The sequence below is a fragment of the Arachis hypogaea genome, chromosome 6 (genome assembly GCF_003086295.3).
Source record: "Arachis hypogaea cultivar Tifrunner chromosome 6, arahy.Tifrunner.gnm2.J5K5, whole genome shotgun sequence".
Classification (NCBI taxonomy): domain Eukaryota; kingdom Viridiplantae; phylum Streptophyta; class Magnoliopsida; order Fabales; family Fabaceae; genus Arachis; species Arachis hypogaea.
The window spans coordinates 118,202,224-118,216,359 of record NC_092041.1 but is presented as its reverse complement, the minus strand read 5'-3'; the positions used below and the strand labels follow the sequence as shown (position 1 = coordinate 118,216,359).

At 40.4% G+C, this 14,136-nt stretch overlaps 2 protein-coding genes and 1 pseudogene across 2 annotated transcripts; 1 reads left to right on the top strand and 2 right to left on the bottom strand.

Annotated features, from left to right (window-relative positions):
• Positions 1-2,591: 2,591 nt before the first annotated feature.
• LOC112697931 (pathogenesis-related protein 5-like) lies at positions 2,592-3,999 on the bottom strand (annotated as a pseudogene).
• A 1,249-nt stretch (positions 4,000-5,248) lies between these two features.
• LOC112697930 (probable 1-acyl-sn-glycerol-3-phosphate acyltransferase 4) lies at positions 5,249-7,193 on the bottom strand. The gene is given in 4 exon segments (XM_025751319.3): positions 5,249-5,813; positions 6,176-6,306; positions 6,536-6,863; positions 6,866-7,193. Coding segments are annotated over 4 exon segments (1,149 nt in total). The 5' UTR covers positions 7,107-7,193; the 3' UTR covers positions 5,249-5,364.
• Positions 7,194-8,706: 1,513 nt separating this feature from the next.
• LOC112757929 (uncharacterized) lies at positions 8,707-10,840 on the top strand. Its single transcript, XM_072198385.1, has 2 exons — positions 8,707-10,737; positions 10,796-10,840. Exons 1-2 carry the CDS (start codon positions 8,707-8,709, stop codon positions 10,838-10,840), a joined length of 2,076 nt encoding a protein of 691 aa, XP_072054486.1.
• Positions 10,841-14,136: the final 3,296 nt, after the last annotated feature.

Sequence of the window (14,136 nt, the reverse complement as noted above, 5' to 3'; positions counted from 1 at the left end):
TGTTAAATAGGAGTTGATTGAGTGGAAGTGCATGTGATTAGTAGTTTCCGGGTATTTAAAGTTCTGAGGGTTTATGTGTTAACAAAAGCTAATCAGTGTATGAAGTTCGGAAGTTGATTTGGTCTAGTGTTAAATTAAATCCACCGGTTTAAGTCCCTCACTACTAGGTACAATACCATGTGTTATTCCAATTTTCACCATGCATTGAAAACATTATTTTTCTATTTCAAAGTAAACATGCATATTGGGGTCATGGAAATTAGGTATTTCTTAAATCTATGTAATTTATTATTATTTTATGTTTTATTAGTTTCTAATTTAATATGTTTTTTATTAGAGAAAATATTAAACAAAGATTAGTGTAATTGTATTCTTGTAGATTGATCAAAAATTTTAAGTTGTAATTTTTTGAAATTTTGCTATTTCAAACTAATTTTCAAGTAATTATATTTTTTCTTTATCATCTTTAAGAAATCAGTTAATTTTTTACCTTAATCAATTAACACAAGGTTAAAAAATAAGATAAAAGACGATTTTCTATCACATTAAAAGAGAAATGAGTGCAATGTTTAGTTTTGATTTAATTATTAAAAATTCTAAATCATTCAAAATGTAAAGATTAACATTTTAAAGTATTTTATAATTTTTATTTGTATAATATTTTTTTATGTTAAAAATAGATTAAATATTAGTTTTTTGATACTTAATATTATATTTTTGTGTGCATTAAATAATAATAAAAAAATACTCATAACAGAAAAAGTTAAATTTACTCCTTTGTTATATTTATAGGAATGTAAATGATTCACACAAGTGTAAGTGTATAACAAGATTTTTTTTTTACTTTATTTTTAAAGTAGTATTTACTTTTGATTTTATTAATTATGAATTATTATATGGTGTAAGGTAGAAGGAGAAGAAGAGAGAACAAGCCAATATAAGAGTGGCGGCGAGCCAATGATAAATATGTAAATAGATAATGGTAAGAAAAAAGAATAATAAAAACAAAAATTAAAAATTCTAAAAGAATAATAGAACTAAAGATAATTTAAAATGTTGAATATAAAATTATTAGAAATGAAAGTTTTTTAGTCATTAAAATTATGCGAAAGAAAAGAGTGATTTAAATTTTAATTTTTATATCTACTTTAGATTAAATAAAATTGAGAAATAAATAAATTTATAAATATTTATAAATTTTTATCTTCATTGTTATACATAATAACAACTTAATGATTTAGTATTATACCTAAATTAATTTAAATTTAATTATTCTATATATTAAAAAAATTAAATACACATTCAAATTCTCTATAATTATTCTTATACAAATACAACATAGAACACACAAAATTAAAAATTCTAAATCTGTAATACTAAATCTTTAATTGAATATTGAACAATATCAAATAATCAAATTAACTCTAATCAAAATAATTAATTACTAATCAAATATGAATGAATGAACCATCTGGCCATCTAACATAAACGATAAGTAATAGGCTAAAATTAGAAACAATAAAATTTAAAAAGCAAAAAAAACTAAATCAAGAAGTAAAGGCTGAAAGAAAGGACAAAAGGCATACAAAAAATAGACAAAAGAAAAGAAGGGGCAAAGTCCCAGCAACAGCAGATTGAAGACAAGGATGCAGCACCATGAAACGACGGGGACAAATAGTCATAGATTTCACGACGGTGCAAACCAGAGAAGAGATAGGACTGTAGAAGAAGTAGTCAAACTCATGAATGGTGATAGCACGATGGAGTTGCGGATAGTGGAGATGTGAAGAAATACAAAGCAGAAGGCAACATAGGTAAAATTTAAAAAGACAATGGCGCAAATCAGAGAGGTAGCAGACGCAGGCGAACAATGGCAGCTCCACGGGAACGACAACTGCGGGAGAACATGGAGAAAGTGAGACTTGAGAGAAACGACGCAAATGAGTGAGTTGTGAGTGAGTTTTCTTTCATTCTTTGGGAATGTTATCGTAATTCTAATAAAAAAAGTATTTTTTTTTAAAATGACATTTTTTTGAGCAAAAATGAAGAAAAACACAAACTCGCTAACTCGGTTCTAGACTCACGAGTTTGTCCGAATTTGACCGAGTCTAACCGAGTTTACTCAAAATAGAGTTTATACCCGAATCAAATCGATTCCATATCTAAACTCGTAAGCTCGTAAACTACGAGTTTACGAGTTAACTCGAGAGTTTGACAACAATATTAATATACATAAAATATATAGACACAGTAAAATATAAAATAGCTACTTGCATTGAGAAAAAAACAGAGATATATAATGAGAGTAAATTACATTGTCTTATTATATATAAAGGAATGACACTAATGTCTCTGTTTTCAGTGCTAAGAAATTCACAATGATGTTAACTTTTATCTATGTAATATCCTATCAAAAAGTTTCTTTTTTCTACGTGGACTTTTTTTGGTATATCTCTAGAAAACTTAATGATATCAATACCTTTTAAATACTTTTGATTAAAAATCTATCATATGTATATCCTATTCGGAAAATTAGTATTTAATTATATTTACTTTATATCAAATTTATTATTCAGTCACACGTGCACCTATAAACACACAAGGTATCTATGATATATAACATGTTTCTAACATCTTTTGATACAATAATATACTAGAATTGGTTAAAAAAAATCAAATCAATGAATTCTTGATACATATTGATTTTGATCATTATTTCAGGTTTTGTCATAATCAAATAACATTATCTATATTGACATATGAGGACCTAAGATGATCCTGCGGGGCAAAAAGTAATGGTGTAATTTGCACCTGAGCATGTAAAAGTGCTTGAAGCATCATCATAAGCGTAACTATAAGCTCTTGGACATGCATTCTTAAACATCTTTGAGTAATTCGTAGGTGAGCACGTTTGTGGCGTTGAGTGCTCCTCGGTGCAACAATACTCCGGAGTGTTAAACGCCACACACGCTCTTACATGCTACTACCGAACCGGTATCATCTTTTACTTGCAACTCCTTTGGGCAGTAACCATTCAGGTCATTTGCGCAACCTGCGTATTGACAATTACCGGTTCCTCCGGTTGCCTGTACTCCAATGGCCACATTGTAACCATCCACCAAGCTTACGTCATAAAAATCTTTGTTGCCATTGGTCGCACTTCCGGTGGTAAATTCCACTAATGTCACTAGTGGAACGCCTCCACCAGTGCACTTGAGGCCACCGGAACAATCTCCGGTGGCACATTTGCCATTACCAGCAATATCGAAATTACATCCGGTTCTACCCCAGAATCGTCCTGACCAGCCAGCTGGGGCGGTGACCAAAGACCGGTGTCAAGAATTGTGGGGTTATTGCCGGAAAGAGTTCCAGGCCAAACAGTGTATTTGCAATTGTTATGTAGGGTAAACAATGTAGCTGATGCTACATTACCTGCAAAATATATTCATCCATAAAAATAATTACAATCAAGTCCTTTGCAACCATAAGTTTTACTTATTCACCCATGTAATTACCATTCAAAGATAATATGGCATAGGTAAGAAACTGAAAACACTTTAGGCTTAAATAGTTTATTTATATATACAATATGTCATGATTACAATATACATGACATAGAGATTAATTTATTAATCATGATCTGTATTGTTTACTTAGCTTAATTAAAGAAAATGTTTACATATGTAAAGGAAATAAAAGAAGAGGGAATTGTTGTTTACCTAAGAGGAGGAAAAGCCAGAAGGTTGCACAAGACTTTGAGCTTAATGAGGTTAGGGCCATGGCTTTGACAGAAAAGTAGTACAGAGAAATAGGAAGGGGAAGGAAAGTGAAGCAAAGAAGAGTGTTGAAGTGATAATAATGAGAATGAAAAATTGAGGGCCAAAGGGACTTCAATTTATAATTGTACATTATATTGGTGGACCGTAACACTTGAAATTTGAAGTAATTATGATATAACAATTTGTCCCTATCTTTTTGTGAACGAGGATGTAAGCTAAGATTGTGGGACATTATTATATCTCTATATTATATAGTATTTTATGCGTATGAGTATATTATATCTCTGTGGATATGTAGATAATAGATTAGCTCAATGGTCGCACATGTTGGTATGTTACTTTAATTTCATTGGTATTTAGGGTGTTATTAGTTTTCAGTTTCCAAACTATGATGAAAACAGCAAGTATATCCAAATGTCTTTCTATTTCTACACTTTTTACTCACGAACTTGTGGTTTGAATAATAACACTTGTGAGTTGTGACTCCCCTTTTTGTGACTTGGCAAGGACAAACAACATAAGACACAAAAAGGAATTGATGGGTCACGTATGTTGAAACTATCTTTAATAAGTTTGGAAGAAAGAAAGAAACAAGAAACAAATCATGACCATGGAAAGAAGATATAATCATTGCTCTAACTTCTCAACTAAACATTTTCCATTTATAGCTAATCACCTAATTGATCTTGAAAGAAAGGCCGAACACGGAATGGGTCACAACAAAGTACTAAAGTACCATTGTGATCATCGAGAGATTAGTTTGTTGACAAAAGATTAGTCATTCAAATATTGATAATTATTTTATAGTACTTAAATGATTAATTTTGTTCCATTTGACAACTGACATGTTCATAGTACAACTCATATCTTGAGGGCAAAATTATACTTTTAAAATTAACATCGACATTCTCACTATTTTTAATATTGAATTCAATAAGGATAAAGTAATATGTAATGAATGAAAAGCACATCAAAACTTCAGTTTTCTAAGTTCCTTCATAGATCTATCAATCTGCTCTCTAAATATGATTTAGAAAATGCTAGTAGAATGTATTGTTGACATTATAAAATTATGTAATTAAATTCATTTGGATGATTGTTTAAGCAATTAGTGTAGAATATTACTTTTTTTGGTTGCCTATAATATCCTCGACAATATCCTCAACCCGATAGACTAAGGACTAATTCGTTGCAGATCTGAACTCTGTTTAAGGATCTGTCATTGGCCAATGGTTTGCTACATGCACAAGACGGGATTGAAATTCCTGACACTTGCTTAAGCGGACAATGGAGCTGACTACTCGACCAACCAAGTTAATTTGTAAAATAATTACTTTGTTGATCCATCAATATATAATTGAATGGTTGACGTTATGTAGAGTTTCCAAATTAAAGTTGAAACAGATGTTATGCCACTAGGTTTAAATAAAATATGATTTTGAATAAAGATGCTCTACCAGATACCTGAATTGCAACAATTGTACAACTGTGACCCTAATTTCCTGAATTTCCAACAAACAGCAACAAACGATTTACAATTCAAATATCAATTCCAAAATTGTACATTGGCCACTTACAATTAACATTATCCACTCTTTTGCTTCTTGCTGTTAAAGAGTGCATTAACATAGAATGTAAAAGGCATCAATTGAAAATCATAGCGCGTTGAAATAGCCAGATATGCACATGATAGACCTACGTATAACTTGAACAAAATGTGAGAGAAAAAGGTGAAATATGTGAACAGGGCAGTGAAAGCAACCACCAAAGTATAAGTAACGATGCACTTGGATGTTGAAAGTTGCTTTTCATTTATTTGGTTAGGGAAGTGACCCTGAACCTTGAAATCAGAGAGCAATTGATCCTTCTTCTGGAATGCGTTCATTAGCCATGAAGCAGCTTCAGTTTCACAAGCTGGAATCCCATCCACTGGAATCCGCAAAACATGTAGGTGGACTTCAGACGGATCCACACCGAAGACATTGTCCAGAAAAGTTGGACATTGATTTTTATACGCAATGGTCACATCATACACTGCAGGCAATACGGCCTTGAAGTTCAGCATATGAACATACTTAAAAGATTAATAGGTTTTGAAAAGAAAAGAACAACATCAAGAGTCAGTTGAAATATTGTGCAACTGCAATGTGAAAATATAATCAAGCACGAACTAAAAGTGAAATTAGGTCTATGAACTGGAATATATTTCTAATGGAGAACTATGGAACATAAACACCATTAACACATATACATAATACTAGAACTACTAAAACTTTCAAAAGGTTTGTCAGATATAAATTGGTAGCACTGCGTAAAATAGGCACCAGTGAGACATTATCAAGGAGTGATTGAATGAATATCATAGGAAAATTGGAGCAAGGAATTATAATACAAACCTGCGTCCAATGAGCCTCGTAGAGCTTCCAAGCAAGCATGAAACCCTTTTGTTTTTGGCAGCAACACATTTTTCAGCACAGGTAGCCCAACTTCAGAAGCATATTTTTGACTATTTTGACTCTTCTGTTCACTGCATAAAAAACATATTAATGGTGCTCCTTAATTATATATTGCTTAGTTGTATGGTTAACATGAAGCCCAAATTTTAGCATGATAGTGGTTATACAAACTTAAATGCATGCATTCAAAATTAAATACTTTTTGGAACTGATATGAGTTCAGTTCATTATCAAATGATGATGCAAGACTTGGTAAGTCAAAAAGATGACATCTAAGGTGAGAGGGATGGGTGGTAATACGTATAATCGGTTCCTTCTGGAAAAAGAGCTAGCCATAAAGGATCTTGACGATCCTTTAGTGTCGAAAGCTTGTGGTGCAGTATTTTCTCATCTATCTCCCACTTCCTCTCCACTGCAATGAACTCCAGAATGTGAAATCCCCAACCAAAGATAGGCAATTTCATCAAGCTGCTTTTAAGGATGTATTTTATGCATCCGAGTCTTCCCTTACGAAGTGCAAGATTCCACAAGTACATCCAATCAACCTCAGTTCTGTGATTAGCAATCAGTAAAACACGTTCCTTTGACGGAACACTATCACCGGAAAAGACGACTTTAGTTTTGTTATCTTTTCAAATAGGAAGGGCCACAGAGCTAACCAAAGCGAAAAGATGAATGACACTGTTTTCCTACTAAAATGTGTGCTGAAAGGCCTCAACGCTACAACTGCCACTGGTGCAAAATAGACTAAGAACATAAAAGCTGTGGAAAGAAACACCACTAAACATAACAGACCCCTTAACAACCTAAGAGGGGTCAGAGGTTGGTGCTTTAGTTTAGTGTCGGATTTAAGAGGGCTGCAAACATCCATCTTCTTCAAGGAACTGTTGATAACCTCCCTCTGCAATAATTGTGGTTTAATATTATTGCACGATTCCCAAAATTCTGGACAAAAATAGTAGCAGGTACAACAACAATAGCATAAATTTTCACATTATTTACAACGAGCAAAATAGGGTAGCATAATGAAATGGTCCAAAGTTCTGCCCGGATTAAAATGCTCTGTTATGTAAATTGGGCAATCAAATAATGAAATGGTCCAAAGTTAAAAGAAAACTTAATCAGCAATATCAATGATCTTAATTTGAAGGCTCTCAATGTCTTAAGATTAAGTGGCAAGGTTCTGAATTGCTTCTTCCGCTTTTACAGTGATGTTTCAGCTAAATTTGTAGCAGAATTACTTACAACGGATATAGATTAGTTGAGGTACAAACATATGTAATCCTCGGTTACCAGAGGAACAACAAAGTATGTACTGAAACTTGTTTTGGTCTCCATTTCCACTTTCTAACATTTTCTACTTTTAGAATTTGCGAGAAAATCCCAAGAAAAAAGAGAGGGAAAACAGTAAAATGAAAATGGACACCAAACAGGCCTCAGATTCCCCAATTTACTCTCATTCAATCATTTGATTCAATAAAATTTACAAGCAAAGACAACGTGTAATTCAATTATTGGCAAGCACACTTACAAAGAAGTAAAACCATGGAATTTCGTGTGTGTTACGGACCCGGCCCATGGACCCCGGGTCCACGACCGACCCCGAATCCGGGTAAAACGGGCCAACCCGTCTCACCCTGCTGAAGGCCCGGGAACCGACTCTCTAAGAGCTCCTAACCAACTTTTAAATTCAAACATCTCCCTTATCTTAGCCAGATAAGATAAGATAAGATAAACCACCAAACACCTATAAATAAAGGACCAAGTCCTTCCAGGTATTCATTCATACCTCATACCTCACACCTCTTAGATCTATTCTGACTTGGGCGTCGGAGTGTCTTTGCAGGTACCTCCCTTCCGCTCCATCTGGGCAATCCAACATCCGATCCAATCCGCAGGTTTCCGATCCTCCTCTTAGATCGTATCAGAAGCATTCTGTACATTGGCGCCGTCTGTGGGGACCTGCGACAGTCGGAATAGATGGAGGGTATCTTGGACGAAAATCCATCAAGCCAAGACGACTCCAGACCACGTCATCCGACCCCAGAACAACAGGAGGTCATGAACCAAGCCCGGATAACCAGCACTATCCACCGCACGAACGAGCACATGATCACAGATCCACAACACCCCGAAAAAACAAGGGACAAAGCAACACAGATCATTCAAGATCTCTGCCTCCGAGTCCAGGAACTTGAAGGTAAACTGACCGACAAAGGAAAACCGCCAACGAACTCGGAAGCCAAGCAACATCCCGGCCACGATCCTACCGCGGAAGGTCGCCAACCCGGCAACATGATAGGAGAAACGGTCGTAGCCACTCACGCGACCACCGACACGACAACTCGCCAGAACGGCGACACAGCAAAAAACACCACCGCAGCGCGTCCCACGATTTAAGCCGTCAGCACGACTCGGACGAAGACCCGAAACGACGACACACCAAGCGCACAAGAAACGACCACACCATAATGGGAGCCACGCCCTTCAAAGAAAGAATCTTAAGAGCAAAACTCCCTAGAGGCTTCGACAAACCGACCGACATGAAGTACGACGGCACTAAGGACCCTCAAGAACACCTAACGGCCTTCGAAGCCAGAATGAACTTGGAAGGAGCATCCGACGCGGTCCGATGCAGAGCCTTCCCAGTAACCCTTGCCGGACCAGCGATCAAATGGTTCAACGCCCTCCCAAACGGATCCATAACCAGCTTCCACGACATCATAAGAAAATTCATGGCCCAATTCACAACCCGAATCACCAAAGCCAAACACCCCATCAGCTTGCTAGGGGTCACGCAGAAGCAAGAAGAATCTACAAGAAAATACCTCGACCGCTTCAATGATGAATGCTTGACGGTCGACGGACTCACGGACTCCGTCGCCAGCCTCTGCCTAACTAACGGACTCATGAATGAAGACTTTCGCAAACACCTCACCACTAAACCAGTATGGACCATGCACGAAATCCAGAACGTCGCCAAAGACTACATCAACGACGAGGAAGTCAGCCAGGTCGTCGCTGCCAACAAACGGCAACACGTCGCCACCCAACACGGCAATCCGACCCCCCGTCATAACCCACCACCCAAAGAGAACTCACGAGACAGCCTTAGACCAACCCACCGACCACCAAGAATAGGAAAATTTTCCAACTACACCCTCCTAACAGCACCAATAACTAAGGTATACCACCAAATAGCAGATCGAGGCGTCATTCCCAAGGCCCGACCACTCAAGGAAAGGACAGGAGGAAACAAAGCTCTCTACTGCGACTACCACCGCGGATACGGCCACAAAACACAAGATTGTTTCGATCTTAAAGACGCTCTTGAGCAGGCCATACGAGACGGAAAACTCCCAGAGTTCGTCAAATTCATCAGAGAACCAAGGCGCACCGACAGAGACAAATCACCAGAAAGAGAAGGACGCAACCCGAGAACTCAAAAACCACCCCCCAGGGAAAACCCCGAAGAAGATCCGACCATCATAGTAAACGTCATCACGGGCAAGGACGTGTCAAATAAGTCAAAACTAACAATGAAAAAAGACCTCAAGATAATGGCCGTCAGGCACCACGACCTAGTCACCATAGCCGACAGCACGATAACTTTCTTGCCGGAGGACTGCCAACACGGCACCTCGGCCGAAGACGCCCCCTTCGTCATATCAGCCCGAATCGGAACAGGGCTAGTAAGAAGAATACTGGTGGACACCGACGCCGACTCCAACATCCTCTTCCGAGGAGCCTTCGACAAACTCGGGCTCCGCAACGACAACCTCCAAACGCACCGCCACGGCGTCACGGGCCTCGGAGATAACTTCCTCAAACCAGACGGCTCGGTTACTCTTCCCATCACCATAGGAACAAGCAATCAGAGAAAGACGATCTTATCCGAATTCGTCGTCCTAAAAGACTCCACAGCCTATAACGTCATTCTCGGGAGAAAAACAATCAACGACTTCTCGGCAGTCATCTTCACCAAATACCTTCTCATGAAATTCAGGGCCGACGACGGCACCATCGGAACCATTCACGGAGACCGAGAAGTTGCAGCCGAATGCGACAACAATAGCTTAGCCCTAAGGAAAAAATCCCGGGACGCAGCCGGAATATTCCTTGCCGACCTAGACGCGCGGCTAGACGGCCAACCTAGACCGGAACCAGAAGGGGACATGGAAAAGCTACAAATAGGGCCAACCAAAGAAGAATACACGTTCATCAACAGAAACCTCCCACACGACCTCAAAGAAGAACTCTCGCAACTTTTGAAACAAAACAGAGACCTATTCGCATTCACACCAGCCGATATGCCGGGAATAAGTCCCGACCTGATGTCTCACCATCTGGCAGTAGACCCCCTAGCCAAACCAGTGGCGCAAAGAAGACGGAAAATGTCACCAGACCGAGCCGCCGAGGTCCGAAAACAAGTGAAAGCCCTACTCGAAGCCAACTTCATCCGAGAACTCCCTTATACGACCTGGCTAGCCAACGTCGTACTGGTAAAAAAGTCTAACGGGAAGTGGCGAATGTGCGTTGATTACACGGACCTCAACAAAGCATGCCCGAAGGACGCCTTCCCCTTACCAAACATCGACGGACTAGTGGATGCAGCATCCGGCCATCGGTACCTCAGCTTCATGGACGCATATTCCGGCTACAACCAGATCCCAATGCACCGACCAGACGAAGAAAAAACAGCATTCATCACCCCAGACGGAACCTACTGCTATAAAGTAATGCCCTTCGGCTTGAAAAACGCCGGAGCCACCTACCAGCGACTTGTTAACAAAATATTTCGCAACTTAACCGGAAACAAAATAGAAGTCTACATAGACGATATGCTCGCCAAGACGGAATCCGGTGAGCAACTAACCGACGACCTCAAAGTAATAATGAACACCCTGCGAAAACACCAAATGCGACTCAACCCAACAAAGTGTGCCTTCAGAATGGAAGCAGGAAAATTCCTCGGCTTCATGATCACACAACGCGGAGTTGAGGCAAACCCAGAAAAATGCCGTGCCGTCCTTGAGATGACAAGTCCCAAAAACCTCAAAGAAATCCAAAAACTCACCGGCCGACTAACCGCACTATCCCGGTTCCTCGAGGCATCGGCCCAAAAGGCAATCCCTTTTTTCAAACTTATGAAAAAAGGAACCCCCTTCAAATGGGAGATAGAATGCGAAGAAGCCTTCCAACACTTCAAGAAGGTCCTAACGGAGCCTCCAATCCTCGCAAAACCTCAAACAGGGGAAACACTATACCTGTACCTCTCCATAACGGAAGAAACGATCGCAGCAGCACTCGTCCGGGAAAACGAGAAAAAGGAACAAAAACCCATATACTTCATAAGCAAGGTCCTACAAGACACAGAAGCCCGCTACTCACGCTTAGAAAAACTGGCTTTCGCACTCCTCTCGGCATCCCGACGACTACGACAATACTTCCAGGCCCACCCCATAACGGTCCGAACCGACCAAGCGGTCAAACAGGTATTACAGAAACCCGACCTAGCAGGAAGAATGCTAGCATGGTCCATCGAATTATCCCAATTCCAGATCAGGTTCGAACCCCGAAACGCCATCAAAGCACAGGCCTTGACCGACTTCATCGCTGAAATGACCCCGACCAAACTGACACCCGAACCATGGAAACTGCACGTCGATGGCTCATCAAACTCCACTCACGGAGGCGCAGGAATTATACTCGAAAACCAAAACGGGATCACAATTGAACAATCAATAAGATACGACTTTCCAGTATCAAATAACCAAGCAGAATATGAGGCCCTCTTAGCAGGCCTAAACCTAGCCCGGGAAGTCGGCGCCAAGGTACTCGAAGTTAACACCGATTCCCAGGTGGTGTGCTCCCAAATCAACGGGAGCTACCAAACCCGAGACCCCCTGCTCCAACAATACCTCAATAAAGTAAGTGAATTAAAAGAAGGATTCGAAAATGTCTCCATACAGCACGTCCCCAGGGAGCGAAACGCCAGGGCGGACCTACTTTCCAAGCTAGCCAGCACGAAGTCAGGACACGGCAACAGATCGCTAATCCAGGAGGTCGTTAAGTCGCCTTCCGTATCAACAGAAATCAACGCACACCTAACATCCTCAAACCGGGAGTCTTGGACATACCCTATCTTACAATATCTCCGTGACGGAGTCCTACCACAAGATCCGAAAGAGGAAAGGCGAATAAAGAGAGAAGCCGCCAACTATACCATCATAGCGGGACAACTATACAAACGCGGATTCTCTCAACCCCTACTCAAATGTGTCGAACCCGGGGACACGGAATACATACTCCGCGAGATCCACGAAGGCTGCTGCGGCCACCACATCGGAGGAAAAACGCTAGCCCAAAAAATCGTCAGGGCCGGCTATTTCTGGCCCACGATCATTCGAGATTCCATACAACTAACAAAAAGCTGCGACAAATGCCAAAGGCATGCCAATATCCACCAAGCCGCCCCACACCAACTCAGTATCATATCGGCTGAACGGCCATTCGGCAGTTGGGGAATCAACCTCGTCGGGCCCTTCCCCACGGCACCCGGCCAACTCAGATACCTTATCGTCGCCATAGACTACTACACCAAATGGATTGAAGCCGAGCCCCTGGCCTCCATCACGGCAACTCAATGCCGGAAATTCGTCTGGCGACAGATCATTACCCGGTTCGGAATCCCCGAAGTCATCATCTCCGACAACGGAACCCAGTTCACAGATAAAAAATTCAGAGAACTCCTAGAAGGATTGCATATATCCCATCGCTTCAGCTCGGTAGAACATCCCCAAACGAACGGACAGGTGGAATCCGCCAACAAAATTATCGTCAAAGGACTTAAGAAACGACTTGACGAAGCCAAGGGACTATGGGCTGATGAGTTGGGATCAGTCCTATGGTCGTACCGAACAACACCCCAAACGAGCACGGGAGAAACGCCCTTCCGATTAACATACGGCGTAGAAGCAGTCATCCCAGTGGAAATCGGGGACCCCAGCCCCAGAAAAACGGTTGGAGGTAACGACGAAGAAGCGGAACGAGACCTCGTGGACGAAGAAAGAAGCATAGCCCACGTCAAAGAATTAGCACTCAAACAAAGGATCAGCCTAAGGTACAACCACGGCGTTATCCGACGAGAATTCGCGGACAACGACCTCGTCCTACGACGAAACGATATCGGCCTTCCGACCCCAGGAGAAGGAAAACTCGCCCCCAACTGGGAAGGACCATACAGAATCAAGGCCGTAATTGGAAAAGGAGCGTATAAACTCGAACGACTAGACGGCAGCGAAATACCAAGAACTTGGAACGCAGCCAACCTACGAAGATACTACACTTAAATAAGTCACCTTCTGTTTTTTAAGTCACCATTTTGTTTTTTCTTCTATTTCTTTTTTATTATTATTTTCGTCTTTTAGAACCTCGGGTACTCTTTCCCTCACGAAATGTTTTAACGAGGCCCAAACCATTCAAATAAACCTTTTTACAAGTTATTCATCTCCATTACGAGTCACTACCGTTTCTCGAAAAACAAAGACGCGGCCACCACTGGAGGACTGATCACCCCCCAGGCCGAACACACGGATATCCAGAAAACCGACCAAACGAACGGTTATAATAAACAAATGCCTAAAGCCCGAACGGCCAAATAAAACGCTCCAAAACGGATCATTCAAAGACCCAAAAACGGTCGAAAATATCATACAAAACAAAGTTACGGCCCTCGAGCCACTAGGAAAAATTTAAACAAGTTCAGAACTAAAATACAAAGAAACTACTCGATATCAACAACCCGACCATCACAGACGGTCTTGAAAGCTCCCGTCACAGACACATCCACGCCAGGGGCCAACACCAGAAACTGCGCCTTCATCGTCTCCTCGGTAGCA